The sequence below is a fragment of the Lepisma saccharinum genome, chromosome 5 (assembly GCF_977018435.1).
Source record: "Lepisma saccharinum chromosome 5, izLepSacc3.1, whole genome shotgun sequence".
In the NCBI taxonomy this organism is placed as follows: Eukaryota; Metazoa; Arthropoda; class Insecta; order Zygentoma; family Lepismatidae; genus Lepisma; species Lepisma saccharinum.
The window spans coordinates 86,544,635-86,571,954 of record NC_139233.1 but is presented as its reverse complement, the minus strand read 5'-3'; the positions used below and the strand labels follow the sequence as shown (position 1 = coordinate 86,571,954).

Here is a 27,320-nt window from a genome sequence, read left to right as displayed (position 1 = left end):
TGTAAGCTTCGTAAAGTTTGAGGTAATCGTCTTTGGTCATGTCGAGGTTGTAATTCTCGCGCGGGAACACTTCGTTCCTACCGTTCTTCAGATAAACGTTCTTGATCTTGCAGTCGTCGAACTTGCTGGAATTTTTTTCCTGATCGTTATCGCGTCCGGTCTGAAAAAGCACTACGACGAAATCTGGCATGTCGAACTGTATGTTGTTGAACTGTGTCGTCACGTCGAATTCCATGTGACTTCCCGACGCCATCTTCTGCACGCACTGGTAACCGTGAAAGTGAATCGGCACCTGCGGACTTTTCAAGATCTCCGCTTTGTACTTGAGGGCGTAGTTCGTTTCGTATTCCACCACCGGCATTCTCAATTCCATGCTCCGGATGACGCATTTCGCTGCTTCGGGTAAAGTGTTGGCTATCGGCGTGGTGCCGTCCGGACCCAAAGTAGCGTATCGCATTAGTGCGTCGTTGTCGTTGGCCGCTCTTCGAAACGTGACCCTCAGTCCTCCCTTCCACATGATCTCCTTGTAGTCCGAGAAGAAACCAGGCAGCAGACGCATGGGAAAGAGCACCGTGTGACTTCTCGTCGATATTTTGGTCCCGGCTTCGAATCCCCCGGCCTGGTAGTACGCTGCGTCCGTTTTGGATAATTTCAACGTTCCCACTGCCGTCGACGTGATGCCTGGATAATCTATTCTGTCGATGACGGTGTTGTGTTTCCTCACCTCCACCTGCGAGAACAGGTGAGGCACGAAGTTGTCCACGAGTATCAAGTTTGCTGCTGCAGGAAACGCGTCTCCGCTTTCCTTCTTCACCACGTCGAATTGAAGGTAGAGGTCCGCTCTGTGAGGATGAATAAACCCGTCGCCTACGTCCACGTCGTATTCGATCTCCCTGTTCGCTTCGTTCAGATTGGCGAACGTGCGACGGTTGGGAGGGAAAGATTGCAATTCGTAACTTTCGATTTGCTCCATTTTACATGTATGGTTATTTATTATACGTTGATCTCCACGATGGCCGTCGTAATGGCACCTGCGAAATCCACCACGTCTCCTTTCTCGTTCGTCACCACCAACTCTATGTCGTCTATGCGGTTGCGACATACTGGAAAATAGATCGGCGAAGAGGGGCGTGTAGATGATCGGTTCCATGAACTCGGAACTTGGTTTGAAAGTGGCTATGATTCCCGTCTGCTTGTGACTTCCTAACAATCCGTCCGAAGATTTCGTGATCATACCTTCGGCCACGTTACAGTGTACGTTCAGAGTCTCTATGGCCAAGAATTTAGGAATGTTGGTTGCTACGTGCTTGATGCCAGCTTCGAGTTTTGGGTGGTTGTTCTCGAAACCTAAAAGTTCTCCCATGGTGCCCAGGTCCACGGTCTCCGTCGCGGATAGGATTTCCACTCTGTGCGTGACCGAATTTTGAGAAAGGTATGTACCTTTGGGTAATTGAGCTTGCAAAGTGGAAATATTGTATTGTCCTGGCGTGACGACGATGTGTTCGTTTCCGACGCTAATTTTGTTGTTGTGCTGCGTGACGTTAGGTATGAGGTACATGCTGTAGAATGCACGCAGAGCCACGGATTTAGGATAGACGATGTCGTCGTGCAGCGTGAGTTTCAAGATTGAAGATTCGCTCGTGAGATGGAACACGCCCATCCTAGTGATGCTGTTTAAGGTTCCACAATGCTTTCTGGAAATCCTCGATCGTAGGGTTATTTATTTTAGAGAGAAACGCGAGCACGGAGAGGCAGAGATGACCGCAGTTCACGTCTCCGAAATTTTGAATGCGTTCGTCGTTGTAGTATATAGAGGTTTTGTTCGTTTTCAGATAATGAATTAAATTTGTAGGTGGAACACCTCCGAAAGAATCGAAAACGAATGCTTTATCATCATTTTTGTGGTAACATATCCAATGCGTGCCTGGATTTCCTTGACTGTCCAAGTTGACTACTCCGCATTCTCTTCTTTTAACGCTTGAAGGTAACGAGTCGGACATGAAAACTCCTCTGAAGTGTTTGATTTGTAACGGTTCGATCAGAGATTCAATGTCTCGGTTGGTGAGTGCTGTTGTTTCTTTTTTTTAAACTTCTTCATCACGCCCTTCCCCCCTTTCTTCTCCATGGCCAGGTTGTGACGTTTTTGTTCTTCCAATTCCGCTTTGTTCTTCTTCGAGTCGATGACGGTTTTCGCGATGGCGGCACTTCCGCCGGCCAAACTTCCCACGGCCCCCAATGCTGCCAGGATGGCGGGGATGCTGAATATGAAACCTCCGATCTTTTGCTGTTTCCGCGAACGCTGCAATCTTTTCAATTGAGGTGTGCTGAGCAGTAATTTCATTCCGTGTCCTTTGCTCAAGCAAGAACGTTTCTTCTCGCGTTGTTTCTTGGTGAGTAACCCATCGAGGGCACCTAGATTTTTAAGATTGGAGTATGGTATCTGGTACACGACACCCTTGGGCTTCATGTTGATGCTCTATGTGTTATTTTCACGGTATGTTATTTATATATATATTCTGAGATTTTTTCTTGTGTAGTTTTTTTTACGGTATGTTATTTATATACCCCACCCCAATTTTTGTTTCGTGTTCATGGCGATGGTGGTACCCAGTGCGGCGACCCGTTCACCCAACGATGCGTCTCTGCTCACGAACCTTTCGAAAGCTGCATGTTCCAATTTTTTGTCTGCTTCGTGACGTGCGTCCAGATCCGTCTGCGTGGTGTTGTAGGCGATGTCGTGATCTTTGCATGCGGCGTCCAACGGATTCACACCCTTGTCTCCTCTCTCCAATCTTTTCTCGAGTTTGGTACCCGGTCCGCAGTACTGGTAGCCAGGTAGATGCATCTCGAAAGGTAACTTGTTGATGATGTCGTTCACGAGTCCCTTTCCTTCGGCCACGTTCCAAAATTTCGGAGGCAGCGTGTTGATGATTTTGATCAGGTAACCTATGCCCTTGTCGTCGTTCACGATGAAGTTGGAAAGTTTCGTGCTGATCATGTCCACGATGCCAACCTTCTCGTTGTAGAAATTACGGTTGCCTGCATTCTCTTCGCCGGCTATCACCAACAATCGGTCCACGAGTTTCCTAACGTCGTCCACCCAAACGAATTCTTTGGGTAACGTGTTGTAGCGTTTGACGCCGCTGCCTGTTTTGACCTGGTTCCAAATAGGTTTGATGAGATTCCTGTACTTCTCGCCGCTGCTCGATTTCACCCTATTCTGCGAGGCGTCGTTGTTCTGGTACAAGGCATCCGTCATGATCAGAATTTCCTTGTAACTTTGGTAATCTTCGTCGGTGTAATCTTTCGGCTGCTTTTTGGCAACGAGTTCCCACAGTCCCACCGTACCCGGATACCTGTTCCAACTATCCTTGTCGCCTAAATTGATTTTAATGTCGTTGCCTTCGAAGGTCACCTTCGATTTCCCAATCTTCCACACCACACCGCCGCCTTCGCTGGTTTCCATGCTGGGATACAATCCGAACACTTCATCCTTGTCGAATTTCCCCGTGCTCAGGTAGTCTCGTGCCAAAGGTCCCAACTCGATTTTATCCGAAGACGTACTGCCTATGGCTCGACGTCGTGCCGGTGCATCCTTCAGTTCGAACGGCGTCGAAGGAATGCTCGAAATAGGCGTGGGTACGGCGTAACTTTTAGCTGCGAGCGGTACGAGTTCGTTGATCAAATTTTTATTTTGTTCCGTGACACTTTTAATTTCTTTACCTAGACTGCTGATGGCATCGATCACGGGTTGATCCTGACGTTTCTTCTCTTCGTAGAATCCGCGATTCTCGGATTTCCAACCTTTGAAGCGTTTCGCGAGGTAATCGCGAAGCTTGAGATTTTCGTCTTCGATTTTTCGTTTCGTCATGACGTTATTTATACACGTCGTTTCTCACAACGTTGCAACGTTTAGAAAGTCGTTGATTTTGTTTCTGTATTTTCCGTCGTTGGGTTTCCTCGTCATGTCGATCGTCGCGAATCCGAAATCGTCACCGTTCCAGCAAGTAGAGCAGCAGCGTTCCGAAAATTGATTGTAGTTCATGTCTCCGCCTACGTAGTCATCGTACGCGTGCTTGAGGTTGGTGTGATCTTGACGAAACAAACATATGAAATTAGCGTTGTCGCGTACTAACTGTTTTGGAATTTTGGAAAACGTTTGAGCTAGGTAGAAGCAATCCATTCCTTTGTGACGACCTTGCGTGAAAAAGTTGCGAATTTCATTTTGATTTTCAGGATGGCGTCGTCGAACACAACGACTGAATTTTCACGACAATCGTCGAGTGGTTTTATTTCCGAGGCGAACGTTGCAATGTCCAGACCATCGTACAGTTTCATCAGTTGCTGGTATTTGGATTGCTCCAAACTTTTCGAGAACACGTACAGGTGCCTGTTCTTCCAATCTAACCAATTCGGTGCGAGGAGAAAATTGTCCACGAGCAGTGTCGTTTTCCCACACCCCGAAGGACCTACGATCAGACAGCGGATGCTGTCGGGAAGCAACTTGCCGTTCTTTTTTTTTCTCGTTTGACTTTCCGGATCCGGTAGACGCTTCACCACGTTCCACGTACTCACAAGATCACTTCGTTCGCGTCGATCCAACTCTTTTCCGGAAGTCCCAGCCATTTGACAAACAGTTTGTCACCTTTCCTACGCAATACTTTCTCGATGAGGTACGTGTCGGGGTGTTTTGTTTTAGAGAGTTCCTCTTCGTAAAATCTTCCTTTCAAAATCTCGCCGCTACTATCTTTTATTATATACGTGTGTCCGTTTCCGGGTAGACTCGAACCACCGTAAAGAGTTCCGTGCTCCAATTTTTTGTGAATCCCTTCTCGAAGGTGCGTTTGAATTTGCTGATCCTCACTTGGTCTCCAATTTTGTATTTAGCTTTTTTTGTCGTGGGTGTGTACGTTGGACAGTAAACTGTAGAAATTAAACGCTGCTCTTCGGACTTGGTAACGTTGGCTGGTTTCATGCCTATCGTTCTGTGTACCGTATCATTATAGGTGTCGACGAGTTCCGGCAGGATGTCGACCCATTTGTAATTTCCCCGAAGCGTGAATCGTTTCCACATGTGTGTTTTCAAGGTTCGATTGAATCTTTCCACGATGCTGGCTTTGATGTGACTGAAGGTCGAATAATGTTGAATCGTGTGTTTTTGAATAAACTTTTGGAATACGGCGTTGTAAAATTCTTTACCGTTGTCCGTTTGCAGAAACCGTGGTTGTCTGCCGCCGCTTTCGCGAAAAATTAATTTGAATGCTTCCGTGACGCATGTTCCCGTTTTCGCCTTCAAAGGTAGAGCCCATGCGAATTTCGAAAATGTGTCTATGACGGTGAGGAGGTACTTGTTGCCCTTGTTCAATTTATGTACGTTTTTCAAATTGCCGCTACTCATCTCCACGAGGTCGCTTTGCCAGAGGTCGTCGATGCCCTTGGTTACCACAGCCAAACGTTCGTAGTTACGGCGTGCAGGTTTATGCAATTCTTCGACGATGGCTTGCCTAGACATTTTTTTTAGAGATTACGTTTCAAGAGAAGCACAAGCGTGATGGGATTCAAAGAGGGTGGCACTTCGCTCGTGTTTTGAATGATCAGCTTATCGCCGGCACTCACGTCGAAAACGGTAAGATCTTCGTCTTCGTGTATTTCATATATGTTGCGCGTTTCGTTCCAACGTGCCAGAGGAATGTTTCCTGCTTTCTGGACACCACGATTCGATATCAAAGTCATGGTGGGAACGCTAGCTTTTCTACCGTGAGACCAGTACGAAAATTCGTTTATGTGAATCGTGCCATCGAGGAGAAACTTGTAGTACGGATGATAAGGATGCAACATGTACAGTTTGTTACCTTCGACGAACGTGGAGATTCTCTGTTGATTGGGTACGCTGTTGATTTCGATGGCTTGCAGAGAATGCAGTTTAGCGAATTTAGTGTCAACGCCGAGCAGATTACTGTGAACTTGTCCGAGTTTATTTTCGATGGGCAGCAAATGCTCGATTATGGTATCCGTTACGGCAGAAAACGACGGTTTGATTTTCACTTCCACGTTCAACTGCTTGTAGTTTTCGTTGAGTTCTTGCAACTTGGCACCGAAAGAGGCCAGCGTCGATTCCTGCGTGGATTCCAGCACTCCAACTTGATCTCTGATGTTGACGACAATGTTCTGAAGGTTCTCGACTTGATTCAATTTCGAGCTCTTCTCGGTAAGATCGTTCACGATCCTTCGCATCTCTGTAAACTGCGTGTGAAGGTCGGCGACGCTCTGCGAAGTGGGCAGCGTCGACACCAGCGAACTAATTTCGTCTCGAATCTGTTCCACGTTCGCCGTTTCCGTTTCTAGTCGTTTCAGCATTCGAGATATGTTTCTTTTCAAAAGCGTGCAATTCTTTGGAGGTGGGGAGATTGGCCACCCTACTCTCGAGATCGCTCAATGAACTTTTGATGTCGTTCGAATCGGATAGTGCCGTCACCGCCGTTTTCAATTTTTCCAAATCTTCGCTCGAAGGCACGCTCGTCCGTAACGATTCCAAGTCACCCTCTATGTTGTCCAGTACGTGATGAAAATGAGCGAGATTCGTTTCGACGTTCAAATTTTCTAAATATTCGATCTTCTGCTGAACCGTGCTTAACGTGTCTTGAATGCTCGTCAACGCTCTTGCTTCAGCGTGAATATTTTTAATTTCTTCGTTGATCAATTCCAAGGACGCCTGAAGCGTAGCGATGGTGGTTTGAATGTGTTCGAAATCTCGATACGCCTCCAATTGAATTTTTATGTTCGCGACGCTTTTACCGATGACCTGCAGTTCGTCCGACGATGGTAGGTTCGTCATGGTATCTTCCAAAGTCTGTAACTTGGATTTGATTTCTTCCAACGTGCCGGTGAATTCTTCTTGTAATTTGGAAACGACGACATGTAAGCGTTCTGCATCTATATCGTTCACGACGGTTTGAAGTTCAGAGAAATTCTTTTCTATTGCGGAAGTTCGTTCTTCGATTTCGAGTTTCAGTTTTTCCAAATCTTCATTTTTCGATTGAAATTGCTGTAATTTGGCCAAATCATTTTGAAGCGAATCCACGCTCAACTGTATATTTTGAACGCTGTCGTAAGAAGGTACGTCGACATAATTTTTTATGAGCGTTTTCAGTTCGGAATCGATTTTCAGAATGGGGTCGAGACATTGCGTTTGGAGCGTAGCGATTTCCGACTCTAAACTTTTGTTTAAGGTCTCCTGCAAAGCAATCAAATCGGTCCTCAACTTCTTAACTCGAATGTCCAACATGAGAATCTCTTCTGCGTGGTCTACACGCTTGGTGTTGCCGAAAATGTCGTTAGGCATTTTTGGTTAACGGTTATTTATAATAGGATAGACGATTCGTAATTCTACAAAAAGAGGAATGAGTTTGTCGTAATCTCCGAGAAGTTCCAAGTAAAGATAATCTCCTGCAGAAACATCGTACGTAATGTTAGAAAGCATCTTGTCGTGCTTGATTCGAAAAATATTCTTGCCGGTAGAAATTTTGATTTCGCCTGCGTTTTCCGGATTCACGGTGATTTGAAGTTTCCCGTCGATCGGAATTTCGTAGAAATGTAAATTGTTATTAAAAACATAAAACATTTTTCCCACATCGTCATTCAGTTTCGTCCAAATGCTGTTGAGATGAACAATCAGTAAACCATTGAGTTTAGATAACACGGAAGGTAAGAGGTTATTGAAATTTGGCGGTGCAGTCTCCATGTTGATCTGTTTGCGGAAGCCAAAAAGATTCATTGTCCTTGTTAGTTATTTAAGAATACGGTCAAAGTTTTTTTTTGTAATGACACGCAAAGTTTTTTTTTGTTTGCTTGCGTCACAATACAGGCACGTGCGCGTGCGTGTGTGTGTGCGACACATTGTTCCCGAAAGAGATTTACAAAAGTCACGATATATAAACATTTGGTCCCACAGTTGGAAAATTACGATAAGTTGCATTCATCCTTCAAGGATGAGAGAGAGCATTCGTCACAATACACGCGCGCGCGTGTAAAAATTATACACCGTGAAAAGCTACAACGAGTTGGAAACACTGCTGGTAGGGTTAACATACACCATAAAAGGCTACGTCTCGCCCCGAGTTGGCAACACTGCTTGTGAGGTTAACATACACCGCGAAAGGCTTTAAAATATCATATAGTGGAATTTTTGTAGAGTGGGTTGGCAACACCGACGAGTCTTGAATTATTATTTGAGGCTCGAATCATCATTTGATGCTCGAAATCATTATTTGAGGCTCGAAATCATCATTTGATGCTCGTCGGTGTTGGCAATTTCTATTTGTAGGTTAGCTTAGCCAGTAAAAGATCATATAGTGGAATTTTCTTCGGATAGGTTGGTAAAACCCAAGCCTCAAAAAAAACATCCAATAGAGTTGCCAAATATAAAAAAAGAACAATAGACCCCCCCTCATAAAAGACTACAGTAAAAACCCACAGTGTCGCCAACACTAGGCCCCCAACAGTATTGCCAGACATAAAAAATACATGACCCTTTGATGAAAATTTACAGTGAAAAAAACCCAGTAGGTTAACAACACTGTCAAAAAATCTACGGTAGTGTTGCCAGATGTAAACAGAGGGCAATAAACCCCCCCCCTTATAAAAGGCTACAGTAAAAACCCACAGTGTTGCCAACTCTGCCCCTCAAAATATACATCATAAAAGGCTACGACGAGCCTCAAATGATGATTCGAGCCTCAGTGAAAAAAAACCCAGTAGGTTAACAACACTGTCAAACTACGGCAGTGTTACCAGATGTAAACAGAGGGCAATAGACCCCCTCATAAAAGGCTACAGTGCCCCCACAGTGTTGCCAACTCTGCCCTCAAAATATACATCATAAAAGGCTACGACGAACCTCAAATGATGATTCGAGCCTCAAATGATGGCTTAGAACCGGGCCACTAGGTCTACTTGAAACAATGCGTATATTCTACCCGGTAGGCCGAGAAATATTGCTACCTCTCGTATAATCTACCAGAGTAGGCCACACTGTAAGAAGCCCTCTTGTATCCCTAAGCACCTGTGTGCTTGCAATGCTGGGCTATTTGCGGGAGCAGAGCTCGACCATGAGTCGCCGAAGAGTCAACACAGAACTCACTGGCCGGGGCAGGGTCGCTGCTTATATACAATTCCGAGCGCAGCGCCAGCGCCTCTAGTGGATTCTCGTGAACTACGAGAGCACTGCTTAACATGAGGTGCCATCTATACAGGTTAATAATGAACTATTATAAAAAAATACGCTCCCTAGTGAGATATGGTAGAACTATGTTGTCTACCAAGAATAGCAGTGAAATCCTATGCAGAAGCGATAACAAAACCGATAAGATTATACAATGCTATTCAACGATGACAATAAAAAGAACAAATGCGTAACTTGTGACGATCTCGCAGGATCGTTACAATTGCCCATCTCTCAGGGAAAAAATTTGAAAGAACTTCGAATAAATTTTAATTTTACGAGAGAGTCTTGAGAATTTTTTTTTTTCAAAATAATGATTCATCACAGTCCAACTAAATAAGACATTGATAACAATCCTTTACACAGTGTGTAATGCTAACTTTTCCACTATATATGATTGATTTTCCTTTAAACATTCAATACAATAGCTGACTGTCCATAACACATAAATGTTAATTTATTATTCAACAGTCCTTTAAATTTGATATCACGAATCAGTCCATGTTTATCTTCAAGGACTTCTCACTTCACATCCTCTTCAACCAACTGGACGTCATCAGCCTGGATAGTAGGGTGAAGAAGAACTGTTATGAAGTTCAGCATACAAACAATTTCTATCTTCGGGGGAAGGTGAGAATGTCGCATACCGCAGCTTCCTGCTCTGTTGTAGCACTAGGCCTTGGATCAGGGGTTCCTCCCCTACGTAACGAATAATTCCGGGCAGGACTAGGATGCCTTCTTCTTGGACTTCTTGTCCTGGTTTGGTTTTCGTTAGAGTTTCTCCGTTGAATACTACTGCTTGGTGTTTCATAATTTTCTCTTCTTCTCCAATCACGATCTCGACCATACCTGGTTTCATTTGCCCTCATATTCCTTAGGTTCGTATTGCTTCGGTTGGTATTATCTTCCCTTCCAGATTCCTCTCTCCTCCAGTTGGAATCAGGATTACCATTGCTCTCATATTCTTGCAAGAAATGTGCTAACTGCTTAATGTTCTTTGGAGCATGAGCCCAGCATAAATGCTTAACCTTATTAGGAAGGTGATCAACTATCATATCAACCACTTCGGTCTCACTGAATCGTTTGACAAGATGTTTGTAAGCTGCATACACACTCCAAGCATAGGCTTCCATGCTCTCGTGATCTTCTCTCGAGTACCTTCGATTGCGGAGAGCATCCAACTGTCGTAGCTTAGCTTTCTCTGAAGCAAACTCTTCTCTAAACTTCGAACAAAAGTCGGCATAACTGGAGAAGTCATCAATGTTCGCCATTAGCCAGTGCTCGGCTTTGCCAATGAACGCACGGGATAGCAACTCTAAGCGATGGTGTTCAGCGATTTGCATAATCTCTAGGCAGATGTTTAACTCTCTCAGAAACTTCCCTGCGGACTGCACCTCAGCATCCCCTTTAAACTTTGGTAAATGAGTAAAGTCGGCCAAACTCGGTGTCTTCATACATTGAGAGTTGCATTCATTACACATGTCTTTCTTCCGAACTTTCTTTCTTCCATCATTCGTTGTCGAATCTCTGACGTATGAATCTCTGGTTGGTAATACAGAACACTCACAAGCAGGGAGGCGAGAGTTCGAAACTATTGGTTCTGGAGATAAGGATCTGGTACCCTTACTTTTCAATGCCTGAAGCTGATTGTGCAGTTCATCTATGTTATCTTGCATGCCGTTCATTTTCTCAATAAAAAACTCTGATTGCTCTTTCATCTTTCGACGTAGAACAGTCTCCATTGTCTGGTTCTCCTTTCTTAAAGTTGCCCTCTCGGCAGATACACTGTCCAGAACATCTTTCTGTCCCTGAGCAATAGACAGTAAATTCTCTTCCACAGTTTCTACTGTACTTTTAAGCTGCTTAACTATCTCATCTTGGTTGAGCACCAACTGCAACTTTTCATCAATTTTCACTACTTGAGTCTGTAGTCTATTCCCTTTGTCCTCTATACTTTGAGTCTTTTCTGCATAGATTCTCACATAATCCTCTATCCTACCTACTCTTTGAATCACAGGCTCTAGCTTTTGCATTACTTGTGTCATCATGCGTTCAGCTATGTCCTTCAGCTCAGTTCTGAGTTTTTCTCCTTGAGAGGTTACCAGATAGTGAAGATCTTCAATTTCCTTGGCTCTCCCTTCTTTCTCTTCCTGACGCCTGACTTCTTCATCTCTTTTCTCTTTATCGAGTCTCCTTTCTAGAGACTGAAGCACAGAATCTAAGTCTTTCTTTCGTCTCTCATCATCCTCTTCTTTCTCTTTCTTTCGTTTCTTTTCTTCTTCCTCCTTTTCTTTCTTGCGTTCGATCTGCTAGAAACTGAAGCAGAGATTCTTTAAGTTCTAGCATCAAATTAATGACAGAAGGCATGTTTGTGGCAATCGACTCAACTTCAGTCTTGGAAGCGGAACTACACGCCTTGCATACGACATCATCTTCCCTTCTAGTCACATCATGACCATCATAATTAAAATGCAATAACCTATTGCAAAGGCAACACTGGAAGTAATCTGTTTCGTCACCCCGTACTTCACAACAACTGTACTTCTTTACAGAGTCCATGGCTTTCTCTGACCTACTCCTCAGAGTTCTTCCACTACGTTCATTGTTCATCACTCTTTCGTGAATCAATAAACTAAACAGTCCTTAGTTTCACCTTTATAAGTACATCGGACCCCATATAATTTTTTTTCTTCGAGCACAACACTGCTTCGCTTTATGTCTTTTAAGGCCTTACTTAGCTTGCCTTCGTATGCCTATCGAGCACCTACAAGTTCACAGTTCCTGGCACAGACACACTGTGTTCAACAAGCTTCTCGTGCAATGACTCTAAGTTTTCGCCGTTCTGTGTACATCAGGTACGGACACCAAGCTTCACAGTTTTAAGTCTTTCGGACACAATGAGCGCCAACAATCTTCGGGCCATAAACACTAAGTTTCACCAACAACTGATCGGGCACAGACTCACTCTTCGGGCCATCAAGCTTCTCGGGCCCCACGTTGGGCGCCAAATATCTGAAACGCCCCTCGGTTCGACTACCTGCACACATACGCCCTCTGGCACGACGTTGCGGTTGCGGTATCTCAGAATAGTACTTGACTGCAACGTACCGGGTTCGACGTTGTGACGGGGAACATTATTCAGTTTTACCCATGATGTTAGCTCTTTTCTAGCCGGAGATATGATGTTCTTATACACTCAGGGTTCGGGTATATATATATAATGAAAGTTAGCGTCGACGTAAACAGTTTATTACTCTGGGGGTGAAATTAGATATCCGCACATAACAAAGTCACAATAACTCCTGATAAGATTTCACTGCACTTTTGTCGTTCTTGAAGTCCAGGTTCGAATCTCCTCTGCAGATGTCTTGGAGAGGGAGGAAAGGGACCATTCACTTTTTCTCCAGTGGGGAATAAAGGACCTTATTTTTCTTTTATGGCATTGGGTCGCCTCTGTGCTGACTTGGGGACAATAGGGCATTAATTAAACGACTCAAGGAACATTTAAATCTGCTTTCCTAATAAAGAGTAATATCAACAAAGCAACGGAAATTTACTGTAAGCTTACAAAGGATAATGCTTAGTTAAACTTTATTTACTTTAATTAATTACTTGAATAATGCTAAGCTGAAGGCAGTAATAAAACACTGCTCGTTTTTCCCTTAATGAAAAGTTAACTAACGATGAACATCACCCTTCGTATTTTCTACCTGGTAGGCCAAGAAATATTGCTATCGCTCGTATAATCTACCACAGTAGGCCAAAAGATGACGTCATTTCTGCATCGACTGTTGTGAAATGTATAATCTACTAGTAGGCCAAAGAATACGGATACCCTTCGTATAATCTACTAGTAGGCCGTCTCCCAACAGTAAATATGTCCACGAACTAAACCGTAACCCAATACAATGCGTATAATCTACCTGTAGGCCGCACAAGGAGTACGTTTCTGTTCTACAGGCAGGCCACACTGTAGGAGGTTGAGCTTGAAACAATGCGTATATTCTACCCGGTAGGCCGAGAAATATTGCTACCTCTCGTATAATCTACCAGAGTAGGCCACACTGTAAGAAGCCCTCTTGTATCCCTAAGCACCTGTGTGCTTGCAATGCTGGGCTATTTGCGGGAGCAGAGCTCGACCATGAGTCGCCGAAGAGTCAACACAGAACTCACTGGCCGGGGCAGGGTCGCTGCTTATATACAATTCCGAGCGCAGCGCCAGCGCCTCTAGTGGATTCTCGTGAACTACGAGAGCGCTGCTTAACATGAGGTGCCATCTATACAGGTTAATAATGAACTATTATAAAAAAATACGCTCCCTAGTGAGATATGGTAGAACTATGTTGTCTACCAAGAATAGCAGTGAAATCCTATGCAGAAGCGATAACAAAACCGATAAGATTATACAATGCTATTCAACGATGACAATAAAAAGAACAAATGCGTAACTTGTGGCGATCTCGCAGGATCGTTACAATTGCCCCTCTCTCAGGGAAACAATTTGAAAGAACTTCGAATAAATTTTAATTTTACGAGAGAGTCTTGAGATTTTTTTTTTTTTCAAAATAATGATTCATCACAGTCCAACTAAATAAGACATTGATAACAATCCTTTACACAGTGTGTAATGCTAACTTTTTCACTATATATGATTGATTTTCCTTTAAACATTCAATACAATAGCTGACTGTCCATAACACATAAATGTTAATTTATTATTCAACAGTCCTTTAAATTTGATATCACGAATCAGTCCATGTTTATCTTCAAGGACTTCTCACTTCACATCCTCTTCAACCAACTGGACGTCATCAGCCTGGATAGTAGGGTGAAGAAGAACTGTTATGAAGTTCAGCATACCAACAATTTCTATCTTCGGGGGAAGGTGAGAATGTCGCAGACCGCTGCTTCCTGCTCTGTTGTAGCACTAGGCCTTGGATCAGGGGTTCCTCCCCTACGTAACGAATAATTCCGGGCAGGACTAGGATGCCTTCTTCTTGGACTTCTTGTCCTGGTTTGGTTTTCGTTAGAGTTTCTCCGTTGAATACTACTGCTTGGTGTTTCATAATTTTCTCTTCTTCTCCAATCACGATCTCGACCATACCTGGTTTCATTTGCCCTCATATTCCTTAGGTTCGTATTGCTTCGGTTGGTATTATCTTCCCTTCCAGATTCCTCTCTCCTCCAGTTGGAATCAGGATTACCATTGCTCTCATATTCTTGCAAGAAATGTGCTAACTGCTTAATGTTCTTTGGAGTATGAGCCCAGCATAAATGCTTAACCTTATTAGGAAGGTGATCAACTATCATATCAACCACTTCGGTCTCACTGAATCGTTTGACAAGATGTTTGTAAGCTGCATACACACTCCAAGCATAGGCTTCCATGCTCTCGTGATCTTCTCTCGAGTACCTTCGATTGCGGAGAGCATCCAACTGTCGTAGCTTAGCTTTCTCTGAAGCAAACTCTTCTCTAAACTTCGAACAAAAGTCGGCATAACTGGAGAAGTCATCAATGTTCGCCATTAGCCAGTGCTCGGCTTTGCCAATGAACGCACGGGATAGCAACTCTAAGCGATGGTGTTCAGCGATTTGCATAATCTCTAGGCAGATGTTTAACTCTCTCAGAAACTTCCCTGCGGACTGCACCTCAGCATCCCCTTTAAACTTTGGTAAATGAGTAAAGTCGGCCAAACTCGGTGTCTTCATACATTGAGAGTTGCATTCATTACACATGTCTTTCTTCCGAACTTTCTTTCTTCCATCATTCGTTGTCGAATCTCTGACGTATGAATCTCTGGTTGGTAATACAGAACACTCACAAGCAGGGAGGCGAGAGTTCGAAACTATTGGTTCTGGAGATAAGGATCTGGTACCCTTACTTTTCAATGCCTGAAGCTGATTGTGCAGTTCATCTATGTTATCTTGCATGCCGTTCATTTTCTCAATAAAAAACTCTGATTGCTCTTTCATCTTTCGACGTAGAACAGTCTCCATTGTCTGGTTCTCCTTTCTTAAAGTTGCCCTCTCGGCAGATACACTGTCCAGAACATCTTTCTGCCCCTGAGCAATAGACAGTAAATTCTCTTCCACAGTTTCTACTGTACTTTTAAGCTGCTTAACTATCTCATCTTGGTTGAGCACCAACTGCAACTTTTCATCAATTTTCACTACTTGAGTCTGTAGTCTATTCCCTTTGTCCTCTATACTTTGAGTCTTTTCTGCATAGATTCTCACAGAATCCTCTATCCTACCTACTCTTTGAATCACAGGCTCTAGCTTTTGCATTACTTGTGTCATCATGCGTTCAGCTATGTCCTTCAGCTCAGTTCTGAGTTTTTCTCCTTGAGAGGTTACCAGATAGTGAAGATCTTCAATTTCCTTGGCTCTCCCTTCTTTCTCTTCCTGACGCCTGACTTCTTCATCTCTTTTCTCTTTATCGAGTCTCCTTTCTAGAGACTGAAGCACAGAATCTAAGTCTTTCTTTCGTCTCTCATCATCCTCTTCTTTCTCTTTCTTTCGTTTCTTTTCTTCTTCCTCCTTTTCTTTCTTGCGTTCGATCTGCTAGAAACTGAAGCAGAGATTCTTTAACTTCTAGCATCAAATTAATGACAGAAGGCATGTTTGTGGCAATCGACTCAACTTCAGTCTTGGAAGCGGAACTACACGCCTTGCATACGACATCATCTTCCCTTCTAGTCACATCATGACCATCATAATTAAAATGCAATAACCTATTGCAAAGGCAACACTGGAAGTAATCTGTTTCGTCACCCCGTACTTCACAACAACTGTACTTCTTTACAGAGTCCATGGCTTTCTCTGACCTACTCCTCAGAGTTCTTCCACTACGTTCATTGTTCATCACTCTTTCGTGAATCAATAAACTAAACAGTCCTTAGTTTCACCTTTATAAGTACATCGGACCCCATATAATTTTTTTTCTTCGAGCACAACACTGCTTCGCTTTATGTCTTTTAAGGCCTTACTTAGCTTGCCTTCGTATGCCTATCGAGCACCTACAAATTCACAGTTCCTGGCACAGACACACTGTGTTCAACAAGCTTCTCCTGCAATGACACTAAGTTTTCGCCGTTCTGTGTACATCAGGTACGGACACCAAGCTTCACAGTTTTAAGTCTTTCGGACACAATGAGCGCCAACAATCTTCGGGCCATAAACACTAAGTTTCACCAACAACTGATCGGGCACAGACTCACTCTTCGGGCCATCAAGCTTCTCGGGCCCCACGTTGGGCGCCAAATATCTGAAACGCCCCTCGGTTCGACTACCTGCACACATACGCCCTCTGGCACGACGTTGCGGTTGCGGTATCTCAGAATAGTACTTGACTGCAACGTACCGGGTTCGACGTTGTGACGGGGAACATTATTCAGTTTTACCCATGATGTTAGCTCTTTTCTAGCCGGAGATATGATGTTCTTATACACTCAGGGTTCGGGTATATATATATAATGAAAGTTAGCGTCGACGTAAACAGTTTATTACTCTGGGGGTGAAATTAGATATCCGCACATAACAAAGTCACAATAACTCCTGATAAGATTTCACTGCACTTTTGTCGTTCTTGAAGTCCAGGTTCGAATCTCCTCTGCAGATGTCTTGGAGAGGGAGGAAAGGGACCATTCACTTTTTCTCCAGTGGGGAATAAAGGACCTTATTTTTCTTTTATGGCATTGGGTCGCCTCTGTGCTGACTTGGGGACAATAGGGCATTAATTAAACGACTCAAGGAACATTTAAATCTGCTTTCCTAATAAAGAGTAATATCAACAAAGCAACGGAAATTTACTGTAAGCTTACAAAGGATAATGCTTAGTTAAACTTTATTTACTTTAATTAATTACTTGAATAATGCTAAGCTGAAGGCAGTAATAAAACACTGCTCGTTTTTCCCTTAATGAAAAGTTAACTAACGATGAACATCACCCTTCGTATTTTCTACCTGGTGGGCCAAGAAATATTGCTATCGCTCGTATAATCTACCACAGTAGGCCAAAAGATGACGTCATTTCTGCATCGACTGTTGTGAAATGTATAATCTACTAGTAGGCCAAAGAATACGGATACCCTTCGTATAATCTACTAGTAGGCCGTCTCCCAACAGTAAATATGTCCACGAACTAAACCGTAACCCAATACAATGCGTATAATCTACCTGTAGGCCGCACAAGGAGTACGTTTCTGTTCTACAGGCAGGCCACACTGTAGGAGGTTGAGCTTGAAACAATGCGTATATTCTACCCGGTAGGCCGAGAAATATTGCTACCTCTCGTATAATCTACCAGAGTAGGCCACACTGTAAGAAGCCCTCTTGTATCCCTAAGCACCTGTGTGCTTGCAATGCTGGGCTATTTGCGGGAGCAGAGCTCGACTATGAGTCGCCGAAGAGTCAACACAGAACTCACTGGCCGGGGCAGGGTCGCTGCTTATATACAATTCCGAGCGCAGCGCCAGCGCCTCTAGTGGATTCTCGTGGATGGCACATGAGGTGCCATCTATACAGGTTAATAATGAACTATTATAAACAATAACGCTCCCTAGTGAGATATGGTAGAACTATGTTGTCTACCAAGAATAGCAGTGAAATCCTATGCAGAAGCGATAGCAAAACCGATAAGATTATACAATGCTATTCAACGATGACAATAAAAAGAACAAAGGCGTAACTTGTGGCGATCTCGCAGGATCGTTACAGGGCAATACATGATTAAAGTTGATTTTTAGGATAAGACGTCAGTTTTAGGCATGTGTTTCATTCATTAATACCTAAAAACGAAAAATTACATTTAACTGTACATTACGTGTTTCTAAATCGTGTCATGTAAAATAGGTGTGCTGTGTGTCTGTATAATGACGAGATAATGACCCTGCAGTTTAAATTTTAGGCAGGTTACGAATTCGAGATAATAGTAATCCATTAAATTGATAGTCGTTGAGCATATATTACAACTTTATATTCCATGAGATGTCAGTTAATAATTATATTCTCTCCTTTCACTTGACGTTAAGACAGGTTGAGATAATATCTCGCTTACGGTGGCTCAGTCGGTAACGCGTCTGACTACCATGTTAAAGGTCCCGGGTTCGATCCCTGGCCGGTTCAAATCCGGGAACTTTTCTAACGGTAGGAAGCGACCCCGGCGCTCACCCAGCGTCGAATAACATGGGTACCTGGGGGAAACCCTGGGGGGGTAAAGGCGGTCAGGGACGTGATGCTGATCACATCACCCCCACTCACGACCGGATCAAGAAAGTGTGGGGCGTTACCCCCACACTCCCTATACGCCTTCATGGTGTGGTGCTATGCACAGGGGAACACTTTACCTTTTTTTACTCTTCCATACGGTATATACATACATGAATATAAAGTAAATAGCTTATATGAAATCACATTGACTGACGGTACAAGTGTACAGATTATTTAAGTAGCAAATTTTCACTTTAGAAACTTGTTTAAAGTTCATTTTACATTTCTAGACACGTTAAATGCTAGTATTTGACACAAGCACGTTTTAATATAGTTCATTAATTCCAATTCCACTGAAATAATCAACAAATATCTTGCTGTTATGACAGAAGTATTTTATAGAGGAAGAAGCAATAGATGTTATGTGCATAACAATCATTGTTCATACTGAGTGCAAAGGTATAAAATTATTCACAATATATTTGTGATTTAGTCCATAAAAATAGAACGAAGTCGTAAATTTCATTGATGGACATGATAGCTATTTATCCCACGCTATATTTATCATCGTGCACATAATGCTTTTAAACTGGAACATAATATATTGTTGAGGAAGTAACAGATTTTCCTGTTCTGTGACTAGAAAGCAAATACGTGGCCTTTACACTTCCAATTATACAATTTTCGAAGACGCACGCACAAACCACAATCAACTTTTCTCGTGTCAATTAAAGGAATATTACTAGTTACAAGTTTGATATTTAATGTAATCAACATTTCCAATCAACTAAGCTCACAAAGTTCTTAAATATATGAACACAAACATATTTTGCACTAACGTGTAATTGAATTTTGTATTACATAGAAGCTCAGAAATTTACGTATAACTGATGAGGAAATGATCATCTTTATTTTGCGATGACAATTATCTTTCTTATTCTAAAATAAATAAACTTACAGGAATTCGTTATCTCACAAGTAGAATCAGCTGTTGGTATACGTCGGCATATTAGTAAATCTCATCTCTCCGAATGGCGATCGTCGATTCTGCCATCTAGCGTGACAGTTGAGAAGCAACTCGAGACAAATAGTGGAATCGACTGTTCATAATTGTCGCTAACATCGCCGACCTCACCCGTAGACCACAAGAAACGTCATAAAGTTTCACCCCCATGGTTACTGTTCACTGTGCCAAGAAAAGAATGTTATGACGATGTGATTGGGTAACATTGAACACTAAGTATCAAGGTTCTGTGAGTGGAGAGGCGTCTCATACAGCTGATGAGAATTTTCCGTGGACCAAATTCGAGAAGGTGAAACCACGCTCCGTCAGACCAATACCAATCGTTTTCACTGTCAATCACCACCTAAGAAGCAAAAATATAGTAAAAATAATAACCAACTGCATTTCGCAATACGGTTGCGTCTCTTTTTGATCACCCTGTAGTTGGCTTGATTCAAGCCTAATGCAAACTTACAGCTTGCCAGTGTATGCTTACAGCAAGCTTCTTCAATTTATTTCAAAGCTTGTTTCAATCATGGAGTAAGCTTGCTGTGCTATCTGGGTGGTGCTTGAAAGTAATCGGACGCCAATTTTAATGTTACATTCTACTATTATAGAAATTTTATTGCAAACAAATTAAACAGCATCATTTATAATTCACCGCTCGCTCTGCGACGACAAGTGTCCCGGGTTCGAATCCCGCTCGGACTTGGTTGTTTGTGAATGTCCATTCATCAATTTCATCATTTCATCACTCATCCCCATCTTCGCAAATAACCAAGAGGCACAAAACGCGAAGTAAAATAAACAAAACCAATCAATCAATCAATCATAATTCACCGCCAGAAAAGCTTCAAGAATTTTAAAGTCAAACTCTGGTAAATTGGTGCTTATAATTGAAGTGGAAAAAATAGTCACTAATAATAATACTCAATATTTTGTTACAATTTTTAAGCATGGGTATTGGTATCGGTTGAAATTGGTAATAGTATCGGTATCGGTTGGAATCGGTAAGGGAATCGGTATCGGTTGGAATCGGTAAGAGAATTGGTATCGGTTGGAATCGGTAAGAGTATTGGTATCGGTTAGAATAGGTAAGAGTATTGGTATCGGTAAGAGAATTGGTATTGGTTGGAATCGGTAAGAGTATTGGTATTGGTTGGAATCGGTAAGAGTATTGGTATTGGTTGGAATCGGTAATAGTATTGGTATCGGTTGGAATTGGTAAGAGTATCGTTTGGAATCGGTAAGAGTATTGGTATTGGTATGGGCACAGGTTTGCCAGCCCCCGTGGTGGAGTGGTTAGCATATTACGCTACGACGCCAGGAGTCATGGGTTCGAATTCCAGCCTGGGCATGGATGTTTGTGTGTTCATTCATCAATTTCATCATGGCCTCACTCATCCCCATCTTCGTAAAATTAGCCAAAAGTAGCACAAAAATTAAAGTAAAGTAAGCAAATCAATCAATCAATGAGTAGGCTATAGGTTGAAACTGGTATCGGCTCAATCTTAGCAATAATTTATGATTTTTTTCTTTCCCCAGAGGATTACACTATTCCTAAAGGCGCAACAGTCGTCGTTTCCCCCTTCATGGCTCACAGGAACCCCAATGTGTTCCCGAACCCAGAGGAGTTCAACCCGGACAATTTCCTCCCAGAGAAGAGCCAGGGAAGACATGCCTACGCCTACATCCCGTTCAGCGCTGGACCAAGGAACTGCATAGGTAATTCCAGAGTTGAAGTCCCACCCAAGCTTTATGGGGCCTCGTGCTAGACATGTTGAAAGCTTGGGTGGTACAGGGTGGTCCGAATGTCCTGTTACCCCCAGGTGGTTATAACGGTGGAACTAATTAAATATGTTCCTTCCTTCAGATGGCTGACACAAGTAACTATTGTTGACTTGTAGGTAAAAATTAGAAGTTGTACTGGAAAACGAAACATTACGGAGACAGGATGTTCTCGTCGGTTCGGAATGCAGACCTTACAAATTCCATTACTTGCCTCATCCGTGGAAAGGTACCAGCCTGACAGACGGATATGAATCGACAGGTATTGGAATTTGTATAGCGAAGCAATAAGGATATTTCGAGATCAGTTTTGGATTTGGTTTGAGTGAGTCAACATCGTGAAAGAAAGAGCGCAGGTATGTACCTGGAGGACGGAGGCGTCACTCCAAACTTATAATGGTCTGAGCCTATTTACACAACCTCTCGCTAGCCACTTTTCTTCACCCTATACTTAGATCCCGGTAATAAAAATAAAAAAATAAGGAAAGGAGGAAACACTAGCCTATAGTGTGGACTAATAGTGTAGCATGTGCAGTGCCAGATCTACAAATGTTGGATCCCACCGGAAATTATTACCAAAGGCACCCTCTATCTACCTAACTTTACACACGCACACACACATACAAATAGTATATATATTACATATTACAAAGTTACATATAAGGGCTTAGAGGGTTATTCAAAATCCCTTAACACCTCCTATAAAAAGTAAAGGAGTTAGGCTGGGTACAATTGGTCATGCTTAAAAGAGGCTAGGATTAGGGGGAATCAAATTGGTGTGTTCCAAACGGACGTCCGCCATATTGAATTCAACTCAAAATTTGTTATAATCATGCAGTCATTACTTTTTCCTGATTAAAGATAGTTCGAAGAAATCTTCACCACTGCACTTCTCATGAAATTTTAGCCCGATTTAATTCTACTCTGACTGCCACACGGGAAACCCGAGGTTGGTGATCTAATGTCAGAATTTTTCAGGCTTTATTTATAAAGTGGCTCTAGGGCCCACCCATTCGCAAATCAAATGGTACGTGGGGGAGGGTAAAGGCGGCCGCAGCGTGGTGCTGATCAGATGACCTCCAAGATGGCCGACATCGAAAATATGTGGGGCCACATACCTACCCTTCTCGGCACGCTGCTTCATGCACAGGGAACTTTGCATTTACCTGCATATATTGCATTCGTTTCTGTACCCAAGCATAACTACGTTTATTTTTTACACACGCATAAACGAACCCTCTACTATGTCAATGGCTGAGGGCCCCCTAAATGCTTACTTGTCTTCGGGTCCCCCGCATTGTGCGGTTTTGTGGTTTTTAGATCCACACTGAGCATATATATGGACACGCCAACGTCCACAGACCAGTAAAACAATAAGAGAAGTGCAGAGGTCAAAACGAGACTGACAATAATCTCATACAGGACATGACAAATTATTTGTGACAAGAGAATGGTGGAGATCGTAATTACTGATCTTTCAGATCGCTAACTTTATAAAATTGTTCTGCAGGAGGTAAAAAGACATTCGGACCACCCTGTAGATAAAAGCAAAAATATCACTTTAAACTAGGAAAGTACGTGAAAATCCAGAAAAGGCGAATTGTTTTTACACAATTCTAAATATATAAGTTTGCTCGAATTGTTGTGTTATGTATATCTCTGGTACGTATGTAGATTGGGATGCATAAGTATTACTTAACAAGTTGTCCTTCGCCATGCTTATTCTCTTTGTTTTACTCACTTACTTACTTCTTCCTAATTACAAAATTAGGTATTCAGGAATTGAAACAAAATGCCATACAAGCTGTTGACAATCTCTGCATAAAAATTCAGTTTTTAAACCCACCTAGGATTCAAGAAAAACTTCAATGAAAGTGACCTAGGACAATTTGCCAAGCAATGCTTGTGCATTCTCCTATATTACAGATATGCACCGGCAACGAATTTAATAGTTTAGTAGATACACAAGAAATGGAAAATATTTGAAAATTTCCTCACCTTTCGTGTCACATAACTGTACTGTAAAGGAATTTTTGGTAACGTCGGTGTATTGTGATGTACTTGTTTGGTGTCGGATATAATCAAAATTGTCAAATGAGTTAGATACTTCGTAGGTCTTCTATACCCTGTCCCATCTATCTCTGGAGCAAGGCCTCGCATAGCAGCAGAGAAGAGGAGAAATCGATTGGGCAGAGCGAAGCAGTACTCCCGGCTGGAAAGGCTGGTAGCTGCAGTCGCTTTCCCCTCCACGCAATTCCTTTCCCTCTCACGTATTCATTTGTGGAACCGTCTCGTGTCACTACTTGCGCAGAGACTGTTTTTTCGCTTGTTCCAGAGATAATCGGGACAGGGTATAGTGCAATTGGATAAAGTCAGTCATCAGGTTTTAAAGCAACCGCAAAGCTGGTGTCAGAAAATATATTTAGACATTCGAATCTAAAAATTTCATTCATATATTTGTATTTTTTAATATAAGTTTTTGTATATTTTTTACAGGTCAGAAGTTTGCAATATTGGAAGAGAAGGTTATTGTTTCGTCAGTTCTCAGGAACTTCAAAATAGAATCGCTCCAGAAAAGAGAAGATCTAGAGCTGGAAGCCCAGCTGGTTCTCAAATCAGGCAACGGGGTGAAGATAAAACTGACTCCAAGAAGCTAAAAATGCATTGTTATTGCATCTATATTTTGTTAAGTATTATTGTATATCTTTCCACCTTTTAATAAATCATTAAATGTTTAATTTGACGACTGTCCCTTATTGAAGATATTGGATGCACTGGCGTACGTAGGATTTATTTTCGGGAGGGGATGGAATTGTAAATTTGGATAGTGCACATTGTTACGTACCCAATGGAGCCAAGGGCCTCCCCCATGGCGCAGTGGTAGCATCATTGCCTTGTAATCAAGGGGTCCCGGGTTCGATACCCGGTGGAGGTACAAGTGGTTCGGATCCCACTTTAAACTGTAGGTCCAGTCCCGATTAGCCTTACTGTGCATAAAGTGGACTTAAAACACCAACTCAACCAATGGGGCCAACTCATGTAAACGGTTTGCCTAGGTGGAATATAGATGGCAGCACAAGGTGCGCAAGATTGAAGATTAACACGAGATATGCGAATGCCAGTGTAAATAAGCGCAAAGTAATTTGGAAAGATGAACAACAATAGAATCCATTATAAGAGGATGAAGAAAGATATAAAAACAAGAAATTAATGTAAATACTTAACAAATTAAACTGGTGCCCATATGTAAATATACCGGAATACTAAAGAAGTGAAGACACTGATACAAATTTGTGTTCTTGATTTATCGTTCCCTTAGTGGAAATTTTGATTTGTTCCAGTCGCGAACCACGTAACCGTTAGTTGAGCGTTTCAGTCGTCCAGCACCAAGTATATCCTTGGTTGGACTTATTTAGTGTTGGCGCGTACCAGCCGTTGCCTCAGGGGAAGAGAGTAGAAATAGACATAAACACTCGAACTCGTAACCCTCTAGGACTTTGTGTGAATGGAGAAAAAGTGAGGTGTTACCAGCTTGTGAAAAGAGGACTTCCATAAGGAAGTCCAAATCCGAATTCCCACAAAGAAGAAGGAAGTCCAAATCTGAATCCCCACAAAGAAGGAAGTACAGAACAAAGCATATACTAAAGTAGATTATACAAATTAGAAAGAAGAAATAAATTCGTAAAGGCATACAAATTGAATCAGAATCTGAGCAATACGTATCTTATTATGTAATTATATGAATCCAAGTATCCTTATTGAGATAATACATATAATCGTTTAAACGTCTCCATTGGAAGGCTTCCTGTCTGGTTTCGTTATCAAAAAAGAACCCTACCCTGATGATATATTAGTCGTGGTTTAATATTAAGATTTATGTACCTTGCACAAATAGAGGTAGCAACATCTGCTTTTTAGGAGGCGGTATACACACTAAGCTATTTCATATATGAAAAGCTTTCTCAAAAATGACAATCGATGCGGTGGTCGTTTTAAGGCGAGTTTACATTTACCACTCTGTTTTTTCCCCGAATTCTTCACTGCCTATGTTTTAAAATGTTCATCTTCTCAAAATTTCGGAGGGGTCGTAGCCTCTTCAGCCCCCCCTCTGCGTACTCCAGTGCTTCGATGTAAAATTCCTAATGATAAAAGGACGTGGGTACCAATTGTGGTTTGGGGTGTAAGGGGTGACCTTCCACGTAGGCGCCCAAAAGTCAACCTCACTTCCACGTAGTGCACCCTGGACTAAAGACTAACGAGGCTCTGGCGACTGGCACTATGGCCAGTATAATTTTGTGTGTGTGTTGTCCTGTTTGTTGTCCTTGTGTGTGCTGAGTGCCCGTTTACGGCCTCAGCTTTTAACAGAAGTCAGAACATTTTAACATTTTTAGTTATGCAACGCTAGAGTTGATATTTGTAATGATAAGGGGCTGGCCCCCGTATAATGTGACGGGAGCAAAATAGCCTAAGTGCTGACGCTCCCAAAATTTTAAATTCAAAATCAAATCAAATTGTGGTTTGATGCAACAAATTAAAATGATTTTTTGATTGAAGCAACTCATAAAGGGGGCCTTGAAGAAGTCTATCATACGGTAAATATAGAATAAGCAATTAGCGACAGTGTCAAAAATAAATAAGTGGAGAGGCAGAAATGTCTGATTTTTTTTCTGGGGGTGGAGCAGTCATACTTAACACACCATAACACATAACATACAAAAAGTGAAAATATGAGAAATTTCCTTGTTTGATAGGGGTCAGGACGGGAAGGGGGAATTGAAAGTAACGCGGATGTGGTAACGCCCCCTTTTAGCCCTCTTGCGCCATTCCGCCATTGCGCAACACTCGTTATTAGTGTTAAGGAACATTTTGTTAATCATTGTATAAACATATTATGAAATGTGTGATATTTATCCATGTATATTACACAGGCCTACCAAAATTGACTTTCAAAAAGCGTTTTTGTGAATTCAGCTGAATTTTATGTTTCTGAGTGTGCTGAATCCAAAAATGATTTCCGTTTATCTCTCTCACGTACAGTTTTCTGAAATTACTGATTAAATAATTAATATACTCAAGTAAAGGATTCTTATATATACAATTATATGAACAATGTAATTCACCCTATTTACATACCAACTCTCTAGAATGTATTTAGCATCATCATTCCCATACTAATATTTTCTAATTCTGATTAAATACTTAGTATACTCAAGTAAAAATTATTATATACCTATACAACATATGACCAATCACATATATATACCATACAAAATATGACTGTTCCCAGATTTTCTGGGAAGAAGTCCAAAAATGATTTAAGAAAGTGAACTTTCAAGCTCATCAGACAACCCAATTTTTCAAACTTTTGAAGCATGTTTTGGATAATGTTGTTGTAGTCGGCATCCTTCGTATTCTCCAAAAATTTGGAAACGACATCTTTGAATGCATTCCACGCCTCCTTTTCATCATACGCCATTGTAGCAACAAATTTGTTGTCAAACATCAATTTGCGGATGTCAGGTCCAACAAAAACACCTTTTTTGAGTTTGGCCTCTGACAAATGAGGAAAAGATTCACACAAATATTTTAAACATCTCCCAGTTTTAGACAATGTTTTCAAAAATTGTTTCATGAGGCCTAGCTTAAAGGGGAGTGGGGGAAGTAATGTTTTTTCACGATCGACAATCCTCAATCGCAAAACGTTCGTCATTCCAGGAACGAGAGTTTTTCGAACTGGCCACTTGTCTCTGACCCAGTGTTGCTCTCGAGCTCTGCTGTCCCACTCACACAGAATGCATGGGAACTTAGTAAATCCTGCCTGTTGGCCGAGTACCATGCACATAACTTTCAAGTCCCCACAGGTCATCCACTTATGAACTGATTATTTTACTTTTGTAAGGATCAGTTGTATGTTCTCATAAGTTTATTTTAAGTGCACTGAATGGCCAATAGGCACTGATGCATATTGTCACCATGGTGTAAGAGAACCGCTTTTAAGCTCCTTTTACAGGAATCAATAAATAGCCTCCAAGCTTCTTTTTCATACTCTATTCCAAATTCACGCATTAATCCACGTATGTCGGAACAAAACACCAAGTC

The 27,320-nt window shown here is 42.1% G+C and overlaps 1 protein-coding gene across 1 annotated transcript in view; it reads left to right on the top strand.

The window, feature by feature from the left end:
• Positions 1-23,964, top strand: part of LOC145987925 (cytochrome P450 4c3-like) — a 143,826-nt gene extending 119,862 nt beyond the window's left edge. The window contains exons 11-12 of the mRNA XM_083122744.1: positions 20,979-21,158; positions 23,718-23,964. Coding sequence (XP_082978870.1) covers positions 20,979-21,158; positions 23,718-23,878 — 341 coding nt within the window. The 3' untranslated portion in view covers positions 23,879-23,964. The remainder of the gene's footprint in view (positions 1-20,978; positions 21,159-23,717) is intronic.
• Positions 23,965-27,320: the final 3,356 nt, after the last annotated feature.